Below are 22403 nucleotides of genomic sequence, written 5' to 3'. Positions count from 1 at the left end.
GAACTAGAACTGAACTAGAACTGACTAGAACTGAACTAGAACTGAACTAGAACTGAACTAGAACTGAACTAGAACTGAACTAGAACTGAACTAGAACTGAACTAGAACTGAACTAGAACTGAACTAGAACTGAACTAGAACTGAACTAGAACTGAACTAGAACTGAACTAGAACTGAACTAGAACTGAACTAGAACTGAACTAGAACTGAACTAGAACTGAACTAGAACTGAACTAGAACTGAACTAGAACTGAACTAGAACTGAACTAGAACTGAACTAGAACTGAACTAGAACTGAACTAGAACTGAACTAGAACTGAACTAGAACTGAACTAGAACTGAACTAGAACTGAACTAGAACTGAACTAGAACTGAACTAGAACTGAACTAGAACTGAACTAGAACTGAACTAGAACTGAACTAGAACTGAACTAGAACTGAACTAGAACTGAACTAGAATGAACTAGACTGAACTAGAACCGAACAAGAATGAACTAGAACTGAACTAGAACTGAACTAGAATGAACTAAACTGAACTAGAACTGAACTAGAACTAACTAGAACTGAACTAGAACTGAACTAGAACTGAACTAGAACTGAACTAGAACTGAACTAGAACTGAACTAGAACTGAACTAGAACTGAACTAGAAACTGAACTAGAACTGAACTAGAACTGAACTAGAACTGAACTAGAACTGAACTAGAACTGAACTAGAACTGAACTAGAACTGAACTAGAACTGAACTGAACTGAACTAGAACTGAACTAGAAGAACTAGAACTGAACTAGAACTGAACTAGAACTGAACTAGAACTGAACTAGAACTGAACTAGAACTGAACTAGAACTGAACTAGAACTGAACTAGAACTGAACTAGAACTGAACTAGAACTGAACTAGAACTGAACTAGAACTGAACTAGAACTGAACTAGAACTGAACTAGAACTGAACTAGAACTGAACTAGAACTGAACTAGAACTGAACTAGAACTGAACTAGAACTGAACTAGAACTGAACTAGAACTGAACTAGAACTGAACTAGAACTGAACTAGAACTGAACTAGAACTGAACTAGAACTGAACTAGAACTGAACTAGAACTGAACTAGAACTGAACCAGAACTGAACTAGAACTGAACTAGAACTGAACTAGAACTGAACTAGAACTGAACTAGAACTGAACTAGAACTGAACTAGAACTGAACTAGAACTGAACTAGAACTGAACTAGAACTGAACTAGAACTGAACTAGAACCGAACAAGAACTGAACTAGAACTGAACTAGAATTGAACTAAAACTGAACTAGAACTAAACTAGAACTGAACTAGAATTAACTAATGTTAAATTTAAATGTTGCAGCAACATTTACTTCTCTTTCTCCCCTTAAACAAATTATCTCTAGTATAAAATCTTAAAAAAAAACAACAAAAGTGATCTCTTGATTATTCCGATACTCTTGTGTTTCTCAAACTCTCTGATAAACGTTTAATATATTTTTCATCTGACTGCAGGAGCCGAACCAGCAAATGAATGTGTTTTTGATAGAAACATGGCTGAAAAACAAACAAAGATGCACACACAAACTCTCGCACCTAAAATATCTACACAATATTTCACACACAGAGACGCAAAACCATTTCAAACGAACGGAAAATGTGTATATATTTCTTGAGTTGGCACAGCTACAAGAACAACACGACAGACGTCAAGACCGCGCGTAAAGCAAAAAACAAGAACAACAACAATGATAATGATTTAAAATTTTAAAGATGATGCCACACAAAAAAAAAAAAGAAACGACCACAGAAAGAAAAAATAAAATTCACATTTTCATTTCAAAACAAAAAAAAAGAAAAGCGTAAAAATATTTTTTACTTATTTGTATCTATCAGATACTTTAGTCAAACATTTATACTTGTTTTACATTTAAATTCCCATAAAAACAACAATGGTAAAAGAAAAACCCATTCAATCAGATCGGTTTATGTGTTTGTCTTGATTTTTTTCTTTTTCCTTGTTTTATTTTTCATAAATTTTTTTTCTTTCTTTGTTGTTAAATTTTGCTGTTTCATTATTTGTGTTCTTGTAATTGTAGTAGGAAGTCTTTTTCTGTTTTGTTTGGTGTCGTAGATAATGTTTATATACACATCATTTTTTTACATATTTACATACAATTGTAAAAATATTTTCACACAATTTCTTTTTATAGAAACTTTTCTAAGAATTATTTTATATTTTAGAACAATTTTTATAAAATTTTAGAAGTTTTTCTAAATTTATGCAAAATTACTCTGAAGTTTTTAGTTAAAATTATTAAACAAAAATTATTTATCTAACTTGTTAATATCTTATAAATAATATGTATCTAAAAACCTAAAAGTTTATACAAAAGTATACATAGTAGATATTAAAAATATAAACATTAACACACTTGCAAAAAAAAATATTTTAAATTTTTGAATTGACGTCATTACTTCGTCAATGGTTTGTGTATTGAAAAAAAAAAACATAAACAATAAATCATTATTCTCTCTTATAAACCATTTTATAGTAATTTGAATTAAAACTTTGTATGTTTTACTTAAAATTCATGTAAATTTGTGGAAAATATACACAATAAAGTTTTCAAATAATACCCAATATATTGTTATCATAGCATTATAATTTATACCAGATCTTATACTATTTTAATGTCCGAATAGTGAGCACGATGCTCCAACTTAAACCGAAAGTCGGAGTAAAAGAGAAACAAATTAGCTCTTTGTTTTGTTTCTTATGTATATGTGAGTATACATAAATACGTATGAAAAGCTCTAATCTCTGATTAATACCAATTCTCTATATGCAAAGCAGGCATCGGAAAACTTTACGAATAAGCTCTCTCCTACATCCTAAGTATAATGTGCTTATGTTGATATTTGTAAAGCACAATAATATTGGTCTGACACTTGCCTTAAAGTTATGTTCATTCAGAATAACTTTCTACCATATCCGTCCGTCTGTACAGCAGGCTGGCTGTTCATGTAAACCTTAGCTGAAACTGGATGAAATTTTCATGATATTTTAATAAAATTTGGATCATATATGTTTATCGTCAAAAGTATGAAGTCTAATTCATTAGGCCCCTTACAACCGGTCCTTCCGATTAGGACTTTTGAGCTCATAACCCATATAACCTCTTTTAGAAAATCTTCATCAATAAATCGGAATAAAGTAAAATTCAACATAAATGCTTTTTTATAGCAAAAAAACTTATTTTTTAAATATACTCATAGCTGGTGTAGTGTATTATATGGTAGGCCATAACTGGCTAAACTTTCCCACATATTTTCTATATACCTGTTAATGTCTATACATTTACACTTACGTACGTGCGAAAGCAAATGAATTCATAAGAGAGCTATCTGGCTAACTCTGCAGGTTCATTAGATAGCTCTTTGCTGATCTCTTATGTAAAGCTTTCAATCAATTATATAGAGCAGTGTGCAGTGGTGTAGTGTATTATATGGTAGGCCATAACTGGCTAAACTTTCCCACATATTTTCTATATACCTGTTAATGTCTATACATTTACACTTACGTACGTGCGAAAGCAAATGAATTCATAAGAGAGCTATCTGGCTAACTCTGCAGGTTCATTAGATAGCTCTTTGCTGATCTCTTATGTAAAGCTTTCAATCAATTATATAGAGCAAAGATAAGTAGAAAGCAAAAATATTATGTCTCTAACTAGTTTATTTGGTTTTTATACATGTCTAAGCAAAGGTACATGTACAAATAACTATCTAAAAAATAAGAAAGTTATTTGCCTATGTCTGATGTAAAAACAAATGAACTTACATATTGAGCAGTTTCATAAGAGAGTTCTTTGCCTATGTCCGATGTAGAGCTTTGAAGCAGTGACATAGAGCAGCCATAGACAGAGATCAAAATATTTGTTCTTTAACTGGATTTGTTGATCTTTTATACATGTCTAAGCAAACATACGGGCAAGAATACATGTAAAAGTATCTGGAGTAGGCATTAACAAAGAGAGACGAATGAGCTTTCTGATTTGATTGTATGCTATACATGTGTATGTTTACGTATGTGTAAAAGCAAATGAGCTTATAAAAGAGCTCTTTGTCTAAATATTCACAAAATGTTGAGCATTTTAATAAGAGAGCTCTTTCAGTAACTTTGATATAGAGATTTCGATAAATTTTATAGAACTGCGTTGAGCAGAGAGCAAAATATTAGTTGCCTAACTGGTTTAGTTGGTTTTTACTTAACACAAGTCTAAGCAAACATATATGTAGAACCGGCAAAGAGCCACAAATGAGCTCTCTGACTTGGTTTATTTGTATCCTATACTTGTGTAAGTTTACGTATGTATGTGTAAAAGCAAACAAAGCGATAGACAGAAAGTTAAAATTTCGTGGTTTTGTTTTTTTTTCTATATACACGTGCAAGCATACATACATATATGTATGTATATATAAGAGAGTTTCTAACAGAGTGCAAAAAACTTGCTCTCTAACTGGTTCTGGTCGCTATTTATTCATAAAGCAATTCCCTGTGCTTATAGCAGGCATCAGCAATAAGTAACGAATGATCTCTCTAATTTCTACGTGTGAAAGCATGAAAACAAATGAGTTGATTAGAGAGCTCTCCTTGACAAATTAAGTCAAACTTAGAACCTAGATATATGAAGATCTAACATCGACAAAGATTTGCAAATGAGCTCTCTGACTGATTGTGGTTTTCTGTTAAACCTTAGTAAGAGTAACTTAAGCTCTCTACAAATCCTAAGAGATCCCCTGCCTAACCCAAATATAGAGTATCTTGAAATCAACTATGATTTACTATTTCCATTACTCAAATAATTTAATTTATTTTTTGTATTATTTAAAATTTTCTCCGTAATTTTCCCTCAAATCAAACTCAAATAATAATGTCATTCTTTCGCAGTGAACCCATGTCATTGTGCCAAATAGTCTTGCACACCGAATCCGCCTTTAATTGTCTAATTGAATTGGGTTATGTGGGAAAAGTGCAATTTCGTAATATTTATGATGGCAGCACGGTGGCAAATAATCTCTATGCCACCGAGATAAAAAGATGCCACGAACTGAAACGTATAATTAGTTATTTACAACAAGAAATTGAAGATTTAAACATAAAAATCGTTATTTATCCGGATGTTGATGAAGATGAAATACCGGAGGCAGATGATTTAAAAACGATGGAAACAACGGTGCAGCAATACTATGAAGAATTAACGCAAGTGGCGGGTAATGTGGATGTTTTTAAAAGGCAAAGTCGTCAGCTGTACGAACGTTTAGAGGTTTTGGAAAAGGCGGATATATTTTTGGGTGCCCAGGGTGTAAGACCAGAGGCGATAATGGCCTGGTCGGATAGTGTTATAAGGCTGTTATTGCAAAATGAATTGAATGCTGAGGACGGAAATGAGGGCGTACATTTGTCCTTTTTTACGGGCACTATAGCGGTGGAAAGATTTCAGCCGTTCGAAACCATGTTGTGGCGGGTTACTAGAGGTTATTTCTTTATAAAACATGAAGAAATGAAGCCTTTGGATAAGGAAAATTTTACAAGGAAATATGTTTTTATGGTATTTTTCTTGGGCTCAGAGTTAAGGAAAAAAATTGCCAAAATCTGTCAAGGTTTTGGTATACAACTCTTTGAATGTTCGGAATCGCTGCAGGAGCGACGCCTAGAAGCTGAACATATAAAACAGGAAATGCAAGATTTAGAAGCAATTATAAAACGTATTAAAACGCATTGTTTTAACTTACTGCTCTTGGCCTCGGCCGATATTTATATCTGGCGCGTTAAGGTAGATAAAATGTTAAAGGTCTATTACGTACTCAATCGCATGAGTCGTATCAGACATTTGCATTTAGACAAATATCTACAGGCTGAATGTTGGATACCTACGCATGATGTGGAAAGTGTTAGAGTGGCTTTATTGCAGGGCGCCCGACGTACCGCTAAAGATAATTCACGTTCTATGTTTATACCATTGCTGAATGAGCTTCAGAAACGAAATCTAATGGATTTAGATAAACCCACCTATTTTGTATTGAATAAATTTACTCAAGGTTTTCAAAATCTTATCGATTCATATGGTATAGCTCAATATCAGGAATTGAATCCGGCTCCCTATACCATTATAACATTTCCTTTTCTATTTGCTGTTATGTTTGGTGATATCGGTCATGGTGTTATAATGTTTTTATTTGGTTTATGGATGGTTTTAAAAGAGCAAAAATTGGAGGAACAGAATCGTTTTGCTGCGCAACAAAGTGAAATTTGGAATATCCTATTTGCGGGTCGTTATATTATCTTACTAATGGGTGCCTTTTCCATTTACACGGGTTTTATCTATAATGATTGCTTCTCCAAGTCTTTTAATATATTTGGTTCTTCTTGGCGGGCGGATTTGAATAAAACTACTGTTCTTCATGCCCACTATATACAACTGGATCCTTATGATCAACAACAATATCTGGGAACTCCCTATGTTTTTGGCATGGATCCGGTATGGGATGCTTCGGGAGAAAATGCTATTATTACTTTCAATTCTTTAAAAATGAAATTGGCCATTATTTTAGGTGTGGCTCAAATGTGTTTTGGCCTAATCCTCTCGGCATTTAATCATATACATAAAAAGGACTATGTGGATCTACTATTGGTGTTTCTACCTCAACTGACTTTTCTCTTAAGCATTTTTGCCTATTTAGTATTTTTAATATTTTTCAAATGGTTGCAATTTGGTGGCCACACCAAAACACCCTACAACTCGGCCTGTGCTCCCAGCATATTAATTGTATTCATCAACATGTTGCTAATGAAAGGCCCCGAAGAGCCTCCGGTAGGTTGTGAAATTTGGATGTTTGACTTACAGCCTTATTTACAAATAGTTTTGCTTACCCTGGCCCTCATTTGTATACCGTTACTGTTGGCTGGTCGACCGGTTTATTTCATGATACAAGAGAAAAATTTACAAAAAATCAAAAATGAGGCTTTAAGGAAGACCAGGACTCTTAGTACCTTAACAAATATGAGAAAATCTTTAGTCTACAACGTGGAAAGTTCTTTACATCCGGTGAAATCGGAAATAGCTAAAAAGGAAGCGGCAGAGAGTAAAACAGATTTAAGTGAATTGTGGATACATTCGGGTAAAGATTTAAAGTTCTCTAAAACCTTCAATAATAACTTTCACCCTCTCTTTCAGGCATTCATTGCATCGAAAGCATATTGGGCTCAGTCTCCCACACTGCCTCCTATTTACGTTTGTGGGCTTTGTCATTGGCCCACGATCAACTATCGACAGTTTTATGGAATATGGTCTTAAAAATTGGTTTAACTGGTCAGCGTGGCTATTGGAATAGTTTGGTCTTGTATATGGTGTTCATTTTCTGGTCCATTTTAACGGTGGCCATATTAGTGGTCATGGAGGGTTTATCAGCATTTCTGCATACCTTGCGTCTACACTGGGTAGAATTTCAATCGAAATTTTATGCTGGCAGTGGTGAGGTCTTTCAGCCCTTTCGTTTTGAAAAAAGTTCACCTCATTATGAAGATTAAAAATTTGCTTAAAATATTCTTCAAACTTCAATTATTTTAAAAACGAAAATTATTTCTCTTTTAACCGCCTCTAAAATTGCCAACGTATTTTCCAAACACTTCTACTTAAAGAAAATTTCTTTGCTTTTACAAAAACAACAAAATTTTATATATAAAAGTATTCAAGGTCAATTTCTATAGATTTTTTTTCTTATTTTATTTTTATTTCTTTGTATAAGTTAATTTGTGTGTGTATCCACAAAAATTATATGATCATTACACGCAATTTTTAAACAAATAAAAATACAACGTAAATGGTGAAAGCAAATAAAGAAAAAAAAATTAAAAAAAAAAACAATTTCGCAATAATAACAACAAAGACTACAATTTAATAATTGCAATGCATTGTAAACGAACTAAAGAAAATGAATGGTTTGGAATGATTTCGAGATTCTAGAAAACTGGATCTTTGATACGGAATGCCACGACACTTAGTCTATAGTCTAGTCTATAGTCTAGTCTATAGTCTAGTCTATAGTCTAGTCTATAGTCTAGTCTATGGTCTAGTCTATAGTCTAGTCTATAGTCTAGTCTATAGTCTAGTCTATAGTCTAGTCTATAGTCTAGTCTATAGTCTAGTCTATAGTCTAGTCTATAGTCTAGTCTATAGTCTAGTCTATAGTCTAGTCTATAGTCTAGTCTATAGTCTAGTCTATAGTCTAGTCTATAGTCTAGTCTATAGTCTAGTCTATAGTCTAGTCTATAGTCTAGTCTATAGTCTAGTCTATAGTCTAGTCTATAGTCTAGTCTATAGTCTAGTCTATAGTCTAGTCTATAGTCTAGTCTATAGTCTAGTCTATAGTCTAGTCTATAGTCTAGTCTATAGTCTAGTCTATAGTCTAGTCTATAGTCTAGTCTATAGTCTAGTCTATAGTCTAGTCTATAGTCTAGTCTATAGTCTAGTCTATAGTCTAGTCTATAGTCTAGTCTATAGTCTAGTCTATAGTCTAGTCTATAGTCTAGTCTATAGTCTAGTCTATAGTCTAGTCTATAGTCTAGTCTATAGTCTATCTAAGTCTAGTCTATAGTCTAGTCTATAGTCTAGTCTATAGTCTAGTCTATAGTCTAGTCTATAGTAGTCTAGTCTATAGTCTAGTCTATAGTCTAGTCTATAGTCTAGTCTATAGTCTAGTCTATAGTCTAGTCTATAGTCTAGTCTATAGTCTAGTCTATAGTCTAGTCTATAGTCTAGTCTATAGTCTAGTCTATAGTCTAGTCTATAGTCTAGTCTATAGTCTAGTCTATAGTCTAGTCTATAGTCTAGTCTATAGTCTAGTCTATAGTCTAGTCTATAGTCTAGTCTATAGTCTAGTCTATAGTCTAGTCTATAGTCTAGTCTATAGTCTAGTCTATAGTCTAGTCTATAGTCTAGTCTATAGTCTAGTCTATAGTCTAGTCTATAGTCTAGTCTATAGTCTAGTCTATAGTCTAGTCTATAGTCTAGTCTATAGTCTAGTCTATAGTCTAGTCTATAGTCTAGTCTATAGTCTAGTCATAGTCTAGTCTATAGTCTAGTCTATAGTCTAGTCTATAGTCTATATAGTCTAGTCTATAGTCTAGTCTATAGTCTAGTCTATAGTCTAGTCTATAGTCTAGTCTATAGTCTAGTCTATAGTCTAGTCTATAGTCTAGTCTAGTCTAGTCTATAGTCTAGTCTATAGTCTAGTCTATAGTCTAGTCTATAGTCTAGTCTAGTCTATAGTCTAGTCTAGTCATAGTCTAGTCTAGTCTATAGTCTGGTCTAGTCTATAGTCTAGTCTAGTCTATAGTCTAGTCTAGTCTAGTCTCTAGTCTAGTCTAGTCTAGTCTATAGTCTAGTCTATAGTCTAGTCTATAGTCTAGTCTATAGTCTAGTCTATAGTCTAGTCTATAGTCTAGTCTATAGTCTAGTCTATAGTCTAGTCTATAGTCTAGTCTATAGTCTAGTCTATAGTCTAGTTATAGTCTAGTCTATAGTCTAGTCTATAGTCTAGTCTATAGTCTAGTCTATAGTCTAGTCTATAGTCTAGTCTATAGTCTAGTCTATAGTCTAGTCTATAGTCTAGTCTATAGTCTAGTCTATAGTCTAGTCTATAGTCTAGTCATAGTTAGTCTATAGTCTAGTCTATAGTCTAGTCTATAGTCTAGTCTATAGTTTAGTCTATAGTCTAGTCTATAGTTCTAGTCTATAGTCTAGTCTATAGTCTAGTCTATAGTCTAGTCTATAGTCTAGTCTATAGTCTAGTCTATAGTCTAGTCTATAGTCTAGTCTATAGTCTAGTCTATAGTCTAGTCTATAGTCTATCTATAGTCTAGTCTATAGTCTAGTCTATAGTAGTCTATAGGTCTAGTCTATAGTTCTAGTCTATAGTCTAGTCTATAGTCTAGTCTATAGTCTAGTCTATAGTCTAGTCTATAGTCTAGTCTATAGTCTAGTCTATAGTCTAGTCTATAGTCTAGTCTATAGTCTAGTCTATGGTCTAGTCTATAGTCTAGTCTATAGTCTAGTCTATAGTCTAGTCTATAGTCTAGTCTATAGTCTAGTCTATGGTCTAGTCTATAGTCTAGTCTATAGTCTAGTCTTAGTCTAGTCTATAGTCTAGTCTATAGTCTAGTCTATAGTCTAGTCTATAGTCTAGTCTATAGTCTAGTCTATAGTCTAGTCTATAGTCTAGTCTATAGTCTAGTCTATAGTCTAGTCTATAGTCTAGTCTATAGTCTAGTCTATAGTCTAGTCTATAGTCTAGTCTATAGTCTAGTCTATAGTCTAGTCTATAGTCTAGTCTATAGTCTAGTCTATAGTCTAGTCTATAGTCTAGTCTATAGTCTAGTCTATAGTCTAGTCTATAGTCTAGTCTATAGTCTAGTCTATAGTCTAGTCTATAGTCTAGTCTATAGTCTAGTCTATAGTCTAGTCTAATCTAGTCTATAGTCTAGTCTATAGTCTAGTCTATAGTCTAGTCTATAGTCTAGTCTATAGTCTAGTCTATAGTCTAGTCTATAGTCTAGTATAGTCTAGTCTATAGTCTAGTCTATAGTCTAGTCTATAGTCTAGTCTATAGTCTAGTCTATAGTCTAGTCTATAGTCTAGTCTATAGTCTAGTCTATAGTCTAGTCTATAGTCTAGTCTATAGTCTAGTCTATAGTCTAGTCTATAGTCTAGTCTATAGTCTAGTCTATAGTCTAGTCTATAGTCTAGTCTATAGTCTAGTCTATAGTCTAGTCTATAGTCTAGTCTATAGTCTAGTCTATAGTCTAGTCTATAGTCTAGTCTATAGTCTAGTCTATAGTCTAGTCTATAGTCTAGTCTATAGTCTAGTCTATAGTCTAGTCTATAGTCTAGTCTATAGTCTAGTCTATAGTCTAGTCTATAGTCTAGTCTATAGTCTAGTCTATAGTCTAGTCTATAGTCTAGTCTATAGTCTAGTCTATAGTCTAGTCTATAGTCTAGTCTAGTCTATAGTCTAGTCTATAGTCTAGTCTATAGTAGTCTATAGTCTAGTCTATAGTCTAGTCTATAGTCTATAGTCTAGTCATAGTCTAGTCTATAGTCTAGTCTATAGTCTAGTCTATAGTCTAGTCTATAGTCTAGTCTATAGTCTAGTCTATAGTCTAGTCTATAGTCTAGTCTATAGTCTAGTCTATAGTCTAGTCTATAGTCTAGTCTATAGTCTAGTCTACAGTCTAGTCTGTAGTCTAGTCTATAGTATAGTGTATAGTCTAGTCTATAGTCTAATCTATAGTCTAGTTTATAGTCTAGTCTATAGTCTAATCTATAGTCTAGTCTATAGTCTAGTCTATAGTCTAGTCTATGGTCTAGTACATAGTCTAGTCTATAGTCTAGTCTATAGTCTGGTCTCTAATCTATAGTATAGTCTAGTACATAGTCTAGTCTATAGTCTAGTCTATAGTCTGGTCTATAATCTATAGTATAGTCTAGTCTATAGTCTAGTCTATAGTCTAGTCTATAGTCTAGTCTATAGTCTAGTCTATAGTCTAGTCTATAGTCTAGTCTATAGTCTAGTCTATAGTCTAGTCTATAGTCTAGTCTATAGTCTAGTCTATAGTCTAGTCTATAGTCTAGTCTATAGTCTAGTCTATAGTCTAGTCTATAGTCTAGTCTATAGTCTAGTCTATAGTCTAGTCTATAGTCTAGTCTATAGTCTAGTCTATAGTCTAGTCTATAGTCTAGTCTATAGTCTAGTCTATAGTCTAGTCTATAGTCTAGTCTATAGTCTAGTCTATAGTCTAGTCTCTAGTCTAGTCTATAGTCTAGTCTATAGTCTAGTCTATAGTCTAGTCTATAGTCTAGTCTATAGTCTAGTCTATAGTCTAGTCTATAGTCTAGTCTATAGTCTAGTCTATAGTCTAGTCTAGTCTATAGTCTAGTCTATAGTCTAGTCTAGTCTATAGTCTAGTCTATAGTCTAGTCTATAGTCTAGTCTATAGTCTAGTCTATGGTCTAGTCTATAGTCTAGTCTATAGTCTAGTCAGTCTAGTCTATAGTCTAGTCTATAGTCTAGTCTATAGTCTAGTCTATGGTCTAGTCTATAGTCTAGTCTATAGTATAGTCCAAAAATTTTCTTTGTTTTCATCTTTTTTTAGTTCAGACCCATAGTGCTAATTTTATCTTTCAAAAAGTGCTTGTTCCACACAACTAATTGATTTACATAGGGACTCTCTAACATCTAATAATATTTTTTCTGGTTATAAAAACTAATTTTTACAAGTACATAGAACATTGTGTGTACCAGAGAATTTACATACATTCATACATTTATGTATTTGTTCAAACATTTTACACGAGTTTGCATTCTCTGTGGTACATAATGGGTTATTTATAGATAGCTATGCAATACGGCTGCTTGATTTTCTCACACATCTCATTCGTTACACACTGACTTATCGGGCATATCAGTTGGACGAGCTGAATAAACAAAAAAAAAAAAAAACAAAATATTGCTGTAATCACTATGGTGGGATAGTCAGTCTGTCAAAACGTTCAAGCATCAATAAGTTTATATGGCGGACTATTCATTCGTTGCAGGCGACCCAGAGAAGTATAAAAAATGAATAATAAATAAATGTGTGTAAATTTAAGAAGAAATATATGAAATTTGACCTGTTACTATCGGCCGAAAAGGATTGAGGAAAGGTATTCGGATAGACTAGGCTATGGATATATAGACTAGACTATAGACTAGACTATAGACTAGACTATAGACTAGACTATAGACTAGACTATAGACTAGACTATAGACTAGAGTATAGACTAGACTAAAGACTAGAATATAGACTAGACTATAGACTAGATTATAGACTAGACTATAGATTAAACTATATACCAAACTATAGACTAGACTCTAGACTAGACTCTAGACCAGACTATAGACTAGACTATAAACTAAACTATAGACTAGACTCTAGACTAGACTATAGACTAGAATATAGACTTGACTATAGACCTGACTATAGACTAGATTATAGACTAGAATGTAGACTAGACTTTGGACTAGGCTATGGACTAGACTATAGACTAGATTATAGTCTAGAAAATAGACTAGACTGTAGACTAGATTATAGACTAGATTATAGACTAGACTATAGACTAGACTATAGACTAGACCATAGACCAGATTATAGACTAGGCTATAGACAAGACTATAGACGAGACTATAGACTAGACTATAGACTAGACTATAGACTAGATTATAGTCTAGATTATAGACTAGATTATAGACTAGATTATAGACTAGATTATAGACTAGACTATAGACTACACTCTAGAGTAGACTTTAGACTAGACTATAGACTAGACTATAGGCTAGACTATAGACTAGACTATAGGGTAGACTATAGACTTGATCATAGAATAGACTATTCACTAAACTATAAACTACACTATAGACAAGACTATGGACTACACTATATACTATATTATAGGCTAGATTATAGACTAGACTATAGACCGGACAATAGTCTACTCTATAGTCTTGTCTAGACTGGACTATAGTGTAGACTATATTTTAGACTATAGAATAGACTATAGACTAGACTTTAGACTAAGCCATGGCTAAGACTATAGTATAGGCTATAGATAAGACTATAGCATAGACTATAGCATAGACTATAGAAAATACTATAGACTAGTCTATAGTCTTGTCTATAGACTAGTATATAGTCTTGTCTATAGACTAGACTATAGAATAGACTATAGATTAGTCTATTGTCTAGTCTAAGGACTATTATATAGTGTAGTCTATAGTCTAATCTATAGGCTAATTTATACTTTAGTCTATAGTCTAATCTATAGACAAGACAATAGACTGGATTATAGACCAGACTATAGACTAGTATATAGTCTATGCTATAGTCTGTAGTCTAGTCTATAGTCTTTAATCTATAGACTTTATACTCTAGTCTATAGTCTAGTCTACAGTCTAGTCTAGACAAGACTATAGAACTAGTCTATGGAATAGATTATAGACTACCCTATGGACTATACTATAGACTATACTTTCATTGAGTTTTCGTTGTCTATGTTACAAACCTTACATCTAATCAAATATACCCTCCATTTTATTTTAAATAAAGTATAAAAAGGCATCATTGAGAAGAAATAAAGTGAAGAAAATTAGTGAAAATTGGAAATATTTAAAAATAGAAAAATGCAATCACCAGAGCAACTGAGAGTCGTCTTTGTCGTCATCGTCCGTAGAAAATAGCATCCGTTCTGTTTCACTTCTACTATAAGTATTCATGTGTGTGTGTTTATTTTTATAGTCAAAGAATTTAAGTTCCAAATAAAATTTCTGCTGCTGTAAACCAAAAATACATATTGCTGTCTTCTACATTTATTTCTTTTTTTTTTTAATAGAAATTTTATTTTCGCAGTGGGATTAAATTAGGTGCATTATGGTAATTAAGAACACCATAAATGATGTGTGCGTAAATTAATTGCTATTTTGGTTTAGGTTTTCAGTAATTTTTAGCAAAATTTTATTTTGGGATTTGATTTTTTTCTTAAAAAGGAGGTTGATAAACTGGGAATATTGGCAATAATTGATTAAAGATTTATTTACAGTTTAAAGTATTCTGCTCAATATGCAACTTACCGTCTTTTATTTGTAAGATAAAGTAGTATCTGAAATAATAGACAACCCCCTAAAGGGTGCCTTTTTTCGTGTAAAAGACCTCTGTTAACTAGTGATTCTGCAAAAAAGAGAAAAAATTTATTAGATGCTTTTGATAAATTTTAAATAATTAAGTGTTGTATTTGATTTCTACAACTACTATTTAAAAAACAATTGCTAGCATACAACACTACAACTTTACGACATCTATTGTGAATAGCTTAGTTGCAAATATTTTAGTTATTTCAAGTTCATTGCAAAACGTTTATGTATTTATTTGAAAATATGTTCGTATATTTATTTGACCATGTTTTAATTAAATTTTTATATGTTATTTTGTTTTTTTCTTTTTTTAGTTAATTAAATAAATTTAAAAAATATAAATTGTTTTCAAATGACAAAGCAAACCATTTTGAAAATGTCTAACAATGCGTTGTCATTTTTTGGCTGTAATTCAAATAATTATTTCTTTTTTAAATTTCATTTTAGGGGTCAACTGTTGTCAATTAATGGCTTTTTTGTTGTTCTGTAACTGATTCTTATTAGTTTGTGTATAAGTATGTGCATTTCACCGGAAGTAATCAAAAGTGGCTACAAGTTCACAGAGTACATACATATTCTACTCTACATACATACAATACCCAGCCAAAACATGGCAATAACTCGTACTTTCTCAAGAACCTACTTATCAATGACTAGTACATTCTGCCTGCATTATATTGAAAGAGTCTAGTAATGACTTTCAAATATCTATATATGTAGGTAAGAACATACTTTTAAAATTGGTTATAGAAAATTTTCAGAGGATACCTATCAAAAAAATTCCTTATTTGTAGGTGATCCTAGTAAGTACTTAACTAAGTCCCTACTTGTAAGATAGCTTGTTAAGTACTAAAAATAACGACTTTAAAGGCTTTGTGTAAGTAAATCCTTACTTTTCAGTGTAAGTTTTTGCTGGGTATGTTAACATTGAAAAAGCTAATTACTTGATAAGAAATGTGTTAAATTTATGATAAAAAAAACATCATGACTAATAAACTAGTGTACTTATTGAATTGCTTACGGACTATTGACTAGTCTTAGGAGTAGTCTAAGCTAAAGCTAACTAATTTATTACTAAACTTCTAGTCTAGTCAATGGACTAAACCAGCAACTAGTTTTTGGGATAATTTATATATTGGTAGGTAGACAAGTCCTTAGATAAATCTATGAACTATGACAAATCAGTCAACTATAGTCTAGTCTATAGTCTAGTCTATAGTCTAGTCTATAGTCTAGTCTATAGTCTAGTCTATAGTCTAGTCTATAGTCTAGTCTATAGTCTAGTCTATAGTCTAGTCTATAGTCTAGTCTATAGTCTAGTCTATAGTCTAGTCTATAGTCTAGTCTATAGTCTAGTCTATAGTCTAGTCTATAGTCTAGTCTATATTCTAGTCTATAGTCTAGTCTATAGTCTAGTCTATAGTCTAGTCTATAGTCTAGTCTATAGTCTAGTCTATAGTCTAGTCTATAGTCTAGTCTATATTCTAGTCTATAGTCTAGTCTATAGTCTAGTCTATAGTCTAGTCTATAGTCTAGTCTATAGTCTAGTCTATAGTCTAGTCTATAGTCTAGTCTATAGTCGTCTATAGTCTAGTCTATAGTCTAGTCTATAGTCTAGTCTATAGTCTAGTCTATAGTCTAGTCTATAGTCTAGTCTATAGTCTAGTCTATAGTCTAGTCTATAGTCTAGTCTATAGTCTAGTCTATAGTCTAGTCTATAGTCTAGTCTATAGTCTAGTCTATAGTCTAGTCTATAGTCTAGTCTATAGTCTAGTCTATAGTCTATAGTCTAGTCTATAGTCTAGTCTATCGTCTAGTCTATAGTCTAGTCTATAGTCTAGTCTATAGTCTAGGTCTATAGTCTAGTCTATAGTCTAGTCTATAGTCTAGTCTAATAGTCTAGTCTATAGTCTAGTCTATAGTCTAGTCTATAGTCTAGTCCTATAGTCTATTCATAGTCTAGTCTATAGTCTAGTCTATAGTTCTAGTCTATATATCTAGTCTATAGTCTAGTCTATAGTCTAGTCTATAGTCTAGTCTATAGTCTAGTCTATAGTCTAGTCTATAGTCTAGTCTATAGGTCTAGTCTATAGTCTAGTCTATAGTCTAGTCTATAGTCTAGTCTATAGTCTAGTCTATAGTCTAGTCTATAGTCTAGTCTATAGTCTAGTCTATGTCTAGTCTATAGTCTAGTCTATAGTCTAGTCTATAGTCTAGTCTATAGTCTAGTCTATAGTCTAGTCTATAGTCTAGTCTATAGTCTAGTCTATAGTCTAGTCTATAGTCTAGTCTATAGTCTAGTCTATAGTCTAGTCTATAGTCTAGTCTATAGTCTAGTCTATAGTCTAGTCTATAGTCTAGTCTATAGTCTAGTCTATAGTCTAGTCTATAGTCTAGTCTATAGTCTAGTCTATAGCCTAGTCTATAGTCTAGTCTATAGCCTAGTCTATAGTCTAGTCTATAGTCTAGTCTATAGTCTAGTCTATAGCCTAGTCTATAGTCTAGTCTATAGCCTAGTCTATAGTCTAGTCTATAGTCTAGTCTATAGTCTAGTCTATAGTCTAGTCTATAGTCTAGTCTATAGTCTAGTCTATAGTCTAGTCTATAGTCTAGTCTATAGTCTAGTCTATAGTCTAGTCTATAGTCTAGTCTATAGTCTAGTCTATAGTCTAGTCTATAGTCTAGTCTATAGTCTAGTCTATAGTCTAGTCTATAGTCTAGTCTATAGTCTAGTCTATAGTCTAGTCTATAGTCTAGTCTATAGTCTAGTCTCTAGAGTCTAGTCTATAGTCTAGTCTATAGTCTAGGTCTATAGTCTAGTCTATAGTCTAGTCTATAGTCTAGTCTATAGTCTAGTCTATAGTCTAGTCTATAGTCTAGTCTATAGTCTAGTCTATAGTCTAGTCTATAGTTTAGTCTATAGTCTAGTCTATAGTCTAGTCAATAGTTAAGTCTATAGTCTAAGTCTATAGTCTAGTCAATAGTCTAGTCAATAGTCTAGTCTATAGTCTAGTCTATAGTCTAGTCTAGTTAGTCTATAGTCTAGTCTATAGTCTAGTCTATAGTCTAGTCTATAGTCTAAGTCTATAGTCTACTCTATAGTCTAGTCTATGGTCTAGTCTATAGTCTAGTCTATAGTCTAGTCTATAGTCTAGTCTATAGTCTAGTCCTATGGTCTAGTCTATAGTCTAGTCTATAGTCTAGTCTATAGTCTAGTCTATAGTCTAGTCTATAGTCCAGTCTATGTCTAGTCTATAGTCTAGTCTATAGTCTAGTCTATAGTCTAGTCTATGGTCTAGTCTATAGTCTAGTCTATAGTCTAGTCTATAGTCTAGTCTATGGTCTAGTCTATAGTCTAGTCTATAGTCTAGTCTATAGTCTAGTCTATGGTCTAGTCTATAGTTAGTCTATAGTCTAGTCTATAGTCTAGTCTATGGTCTAGTCTATAGTTAGTCTATCGTCTAGTCTATAGTCTAGTCTATAGTCTTAGTCTATAGTCTAGTCTATAGTCTAGTCTATAGTCTAGTCTATAGTCTAGTCTAGTCTAGTCTATAGTCTAGCTATAGTCTAGTCGTAGTCTAGTCTATAGTCTAGTCTATAGTCTAGTCTATAGTCTAGTCTATAGTCTAGTCTATAGTCTAGTCTATAGTCTAGTCTATAGTCTAGTCTATAGTCTAGTCTATAGTCTAGTCTATAGTCTAGTCTATAGTCTAGTCTATAGTCTAGTCTATAGTCTAGTCTATAGTCTAGTCTATAGTCTAGTCTATAGTCTAGTCTATAGTCTAGTCTATAGTCTAGTCTATAGTCTAGTCTATAGTCTAGTCTATAGTCTAGTCTATAGTCTAGTCTATAGTCTAGTCTATAGTCTAGTCTATAGTCTAGTCTATAGTCTAGTCTATAGTCTAGTCTATAGTCTAGTCTATAGTTCTAGTCTATAGTCTAGTCTATAGTCTAGTCTTAGTCTAGTCTATAGTCTAGTCTATGGTCTAGTACATAGTCTAGTCTATAGTCTAGTCTATAGTCTGGTCTCTAATCTATAGTATAGTCTAGTACATAGTCTAGGTCTATAGTCTAGTCTATAGTCTGGTCTATAATCTATAGTATAGTCTAGTCTATAGTCTAGTCTATAGTCTAGTCTATAGTCTAGTCTATAGTCTAGTCTATAGTCTAGTCTATAGACTAGTCTATAGTCTAGTCTATAGTCTAGTCTATAGTCTAGTCTATAGTCTAGTCTATAGTCTAGTTTATAGTCTAGTCTATAGTCTAATCTATAGTCTAGTCTATAGTCTAGTCTATAGTCTAGTCTATGGTCTAGTACATAGTCTAGTCTATAGTCTAGTCTATAGTCTGGTCTCTAATCTATAGTATAGTCTAGTACATAGTCTAGTCTATAGTCTAGTCTATAGTCTGGTCTATAATCTATAGTATAGTCTAGTCTATAGTCTAGTCTATAGTCTAGTCTATAGTCTAGTCTATAGTCTAGTCTATAGTCTAGTCTATAGTCTAGTCTATAGTCTAGTCTATAGTCTAGTCTATAGTCTAGTCTATAGTCTAGTCTATAGTCTAGTCTATAGTCTAGTCTATAGTCTAGTCTATAGTCTAGTCTAGTCTAGTCTATAGTCTAGTCTAGTCTAGTCTATAGTCTAGTCTATAGTCTAGTCTATAGTCTAGTCTATAGTCTAGTCTATAGTCTAGTCTATAGTCTAGTCTATAGTCTAGTCTATAGTCTAGTCTATAGTCTAGTCTATAGTCTAGTCTATAGTCTAGTCTATAGTCTAGTCTATAGTCTAGTCTATAGTCTAGTCTATAGTCTAGTCTATAGTCTAGTCTATAGTCTAGTCTATAGTCTAGTCTATAGTCTAGTCTATAGTCTAGTCTATAGTCTAGTCTATAGTCTAGTCTATAGTCTAGTCTATAGTCTAGTCTATAGTCTAGTCTATAGTCTAGTCTATAGTCTAGTCTATAGTCTAGTCTATAGTCTAGTCTATAGTCTAGTCTATAGTCTAGTCTATAGTCTAGTCTATAGTCTAGTCTATAGTCTAGTCTTAGCTAGTCTATGTCTAGTCTATAGTCTAGTCTATATCTAGTCTATAGTCTAGTCTAGTCTAGTCTAGTCTAGTCTATAGTCTAGTTTATAGTCTAGTCTATAGTCTAGTCTATAGTCTAGTCTATAGTCTAGTCTATAGTCTATAGTCTAGTCTATAGTCTAGTCTATAGTCTAGTCTATAGTCTAGTCTATAGTCTGGTCTATAGTCTAGTTTATAATCTAGTCTACGGTCTATATGTACTCACACATATAGGATCTTTTGTTTGTTCTTCAACGGATACTTTTTGATTGTTTTTTAATATGAAACACAGAATTAAACACGCATCGTCCCAAAATAGGGCACTTTCTGGTACTTTTTCGTTTTCCAACTGGTAATGTTTTGTGATAAAACAGGGTGTATAAAATTCGGCACAGCCTTATATATATAGAGAACTCTTATTTCTTTTCTTTAAATCCCTTTCTCATATTTTCCTTAAATAAGCACCTGCTTTAACTGCTACTTATAACAGACCTATAAATATAAGTATAACAAAAGAACTGCTGCTTTTGTTGCTGCTGGCGGGCGCAATTAATTGCCATAAATTAATTATGGCAAAAACATTACAACTGTTAAAATAATGTGAATGAAATACTACTCTGTATATAATATTTTTATATCTCTTAAGGTAAATAAGTTTTTCTTTTTATTTCGTGCCAATTTATATTTAATTTTCCTTTAATATTTTTAGTTTATGCATTTTAGATGGTGTATCCTATAAGTATGTCGACTATATGGTACCCTAAATAAGCTACTTATTGTCAATCTGTCTCCATCTGTATGTCTATAAAGGGAGTGAATGATTCGTTGCAGACTAACAAAACTTTTCTGTACTATTTTTAATATATATTTTTTTAACGATTTCTTTCAATTTCCCAGCATTGAAGACTTTACTCTCAAGTCAAAACAATAAACAAACTTTAACTACTACTACTACTACTTTACAGCCTGCCACTACTACAGCTGCTGCTGATGATGATGACTTGGACTCAGGACTAGTTAAATAAATGTTAATGGGTTCACTTAAATTTTAAGTTCATAACAATACCAAGAGTTTTACAGAAAACTGAAAAGAATTGTTGTTGAAATGTAGAACGAGTATGGGAATGGAAAAAGAAGACGAATAAGAAGAAGTTATTGAAATGAAACTGTAAATGAAATCAGAGCAACAATTTTCACAATTGTGAACACTCACAGCAATTATTCTTATTATAATTAAATGAAATTGTTTTAAGACAAACTTTTTGAAAACTAAATGATATAAAAATAATTAAATAAATAAACAAGTTTTTTTTTTTTCTTTTTAATAAAAAATGAATTAAAAGAAAAATGTACAATACAGATGTTTGTTTTAAAGACAACTTAATTAAATGGAAATATTTTTTCTTTGCTATTTTTTATTGAATTTTTTTAAAAATTCTCTAAAATTTCTTAATTTATTTATTAAAATTTTTATTAACAATAATATACTCTTTTGTTTTCTATGTATGTATGTATGTGTTTTGTGTCTATGTTTAAAGGCGACAGCTACTTTTTGTAGCAAGACCCACGCACCGCCACAATTTTAGTTTCACACATTTTCTTTTGTTTCTTTTGCATTTCACACCTTTTAGCGCTTTATTTATATATATATATTTATACTAATTCTTTTCTTTTTTTCTTATTTGTTTATAAACTTTTGTGTTGTTGTTTTTTTTATTATTTTTTTATAATTCTTCTTAAATTGAGTTGGTTTTTGTTAAATGTATCAATTTGTATGAACCAAGTCTATTTAAAAATATATAAACATTCATAGGTTTTCTTGAAAAAATATACTAAATATAAATGAGTATATTTACACCGCTAACAATGTCAACGGCCTTATAAATAAAAAGTAAATTTATGGAAAATCTTTAACAAAAACTAAATTTATTTTAAAATTTTTTATACAAACAAAAAAAGTTTATGAAAAAAATTCTTTAAAAAGGAAATTTATGGAAAATTTTCTATGAAAAGAAATTTAATGGGAAATTTTATATAAAAAGAGAAAATTTATAGAAAAAAAGTGAAATATAATGAAAACTTTTTTATGAAAAGAAAATTTATGGAAATTTTTCTATAAAAAGAAAATTTATGGAAAATGTTCTATAAAAAAATAAATTTTATGGAAAATTTTCTATAAAAAAAAGAAAATTTATGGAAAATTTTCTATAAAAAAAGAAAATTTATGGAAAATTTTCTATAAAAGAGAAAATTAATGGAAAATTTTCTATAAAAGAGAAAACTAATGGAAATTAATGTTTTTATACATTAATTTCCATTAGTTTTCTCTTTTATAGAAAATTTATGGAAATTAATGTATAAAAAGATAAAATCTATGGAAAATTTTCTATAAAAAAAGAAAATTTATGGAAAATTTTCTATCAAAAACAAAATTTATGGAAAATTTTCTATCAAAAAAAAAATTTATGGAAAATTTTCTAAAAAAAGGAAAATTTTCTCTAAAAAAGAAAATATATAGAAAATTTTCTATAAAAAATGAAAATCTATGAAAAA

The 22403-nt window shown here is 31.6% G+C and overlaps 2 protein-coding genes across 3 annotated transcripts in view; one reads left to right on the top strand and one right to left on the bottom strand.

Annotated features, from left to right (window-relative positions):
• LOC119611145 (RING finger protein nhl-1) overlaps positions 1-14821 on the bottom strand; it is an 89074-nt gene extending 74253 nt beyond the window's left edge. For both annotated transcript variants that reach the window (XM_037966637.1, XM_037966626.1), the window contains exon 1: positions 14725-14821. The gene's annotated coding sequence lies outside the window, so the exon portion shown is untranslated. The remainder of the gene's footprint in view (positions 1-14724) is intronic.
• On the top strand, positions 4878-7827 carry LOC119611146 (V-type proton ATPase 116 kDa subunit a-like). Its single transcript, XM_037966638.1, has 2 exons — positions 4878-7182; positions 7239-7827. Exons 1-2 carry the CDS (start codon positions 4935-4937, stop codon positions 7589-7591), a joined length of 2601 nt encoding a protein of 866 aa, XP_037822566.1. The 5' UTR covers positions 4878-4934; the 3' UTR covers positions 7592-7827.
• Positions 14822-22403: the final 7582 nt, after the last annotated feature.

This window comes from Lucilia sericata, unplaced genomic scaffold (genome assembly GCF_015586225.1).
Source record: "Lucilia sericata isolate MDLA Ls3-8-SP2 unplaced genomic scaffold, ASM1558622v1 Contig001375F_arrow, whole genome shotgun sequence".
In the NCBI taxonomy this organism is placed as follows: Eukaryota; Metazoa; Arthropoda; class Insecta; order Diptera; family Calliphoridae; genus Lucilia; species Lucilia sericata.
This window is presented reverse-complemented; position numbering and strand designations above follow the sequence as displayed.

Coding starts and splice junctions, on each gene's coding strand:
- LOC119611146 (XM_037966638.1), top strand. CDS start 4,935: ATGTCATTCTTTCGCAGTGAACCCATGTCATTGTGCCAAATAGTCTTG. Junction 7,183..7,238: donor TGAATTGTGGATACATTCGG/GTAAAGATTTAA, acceptor CCTCTCTTTCAG/GCATTCATTGCATCGAAAGC.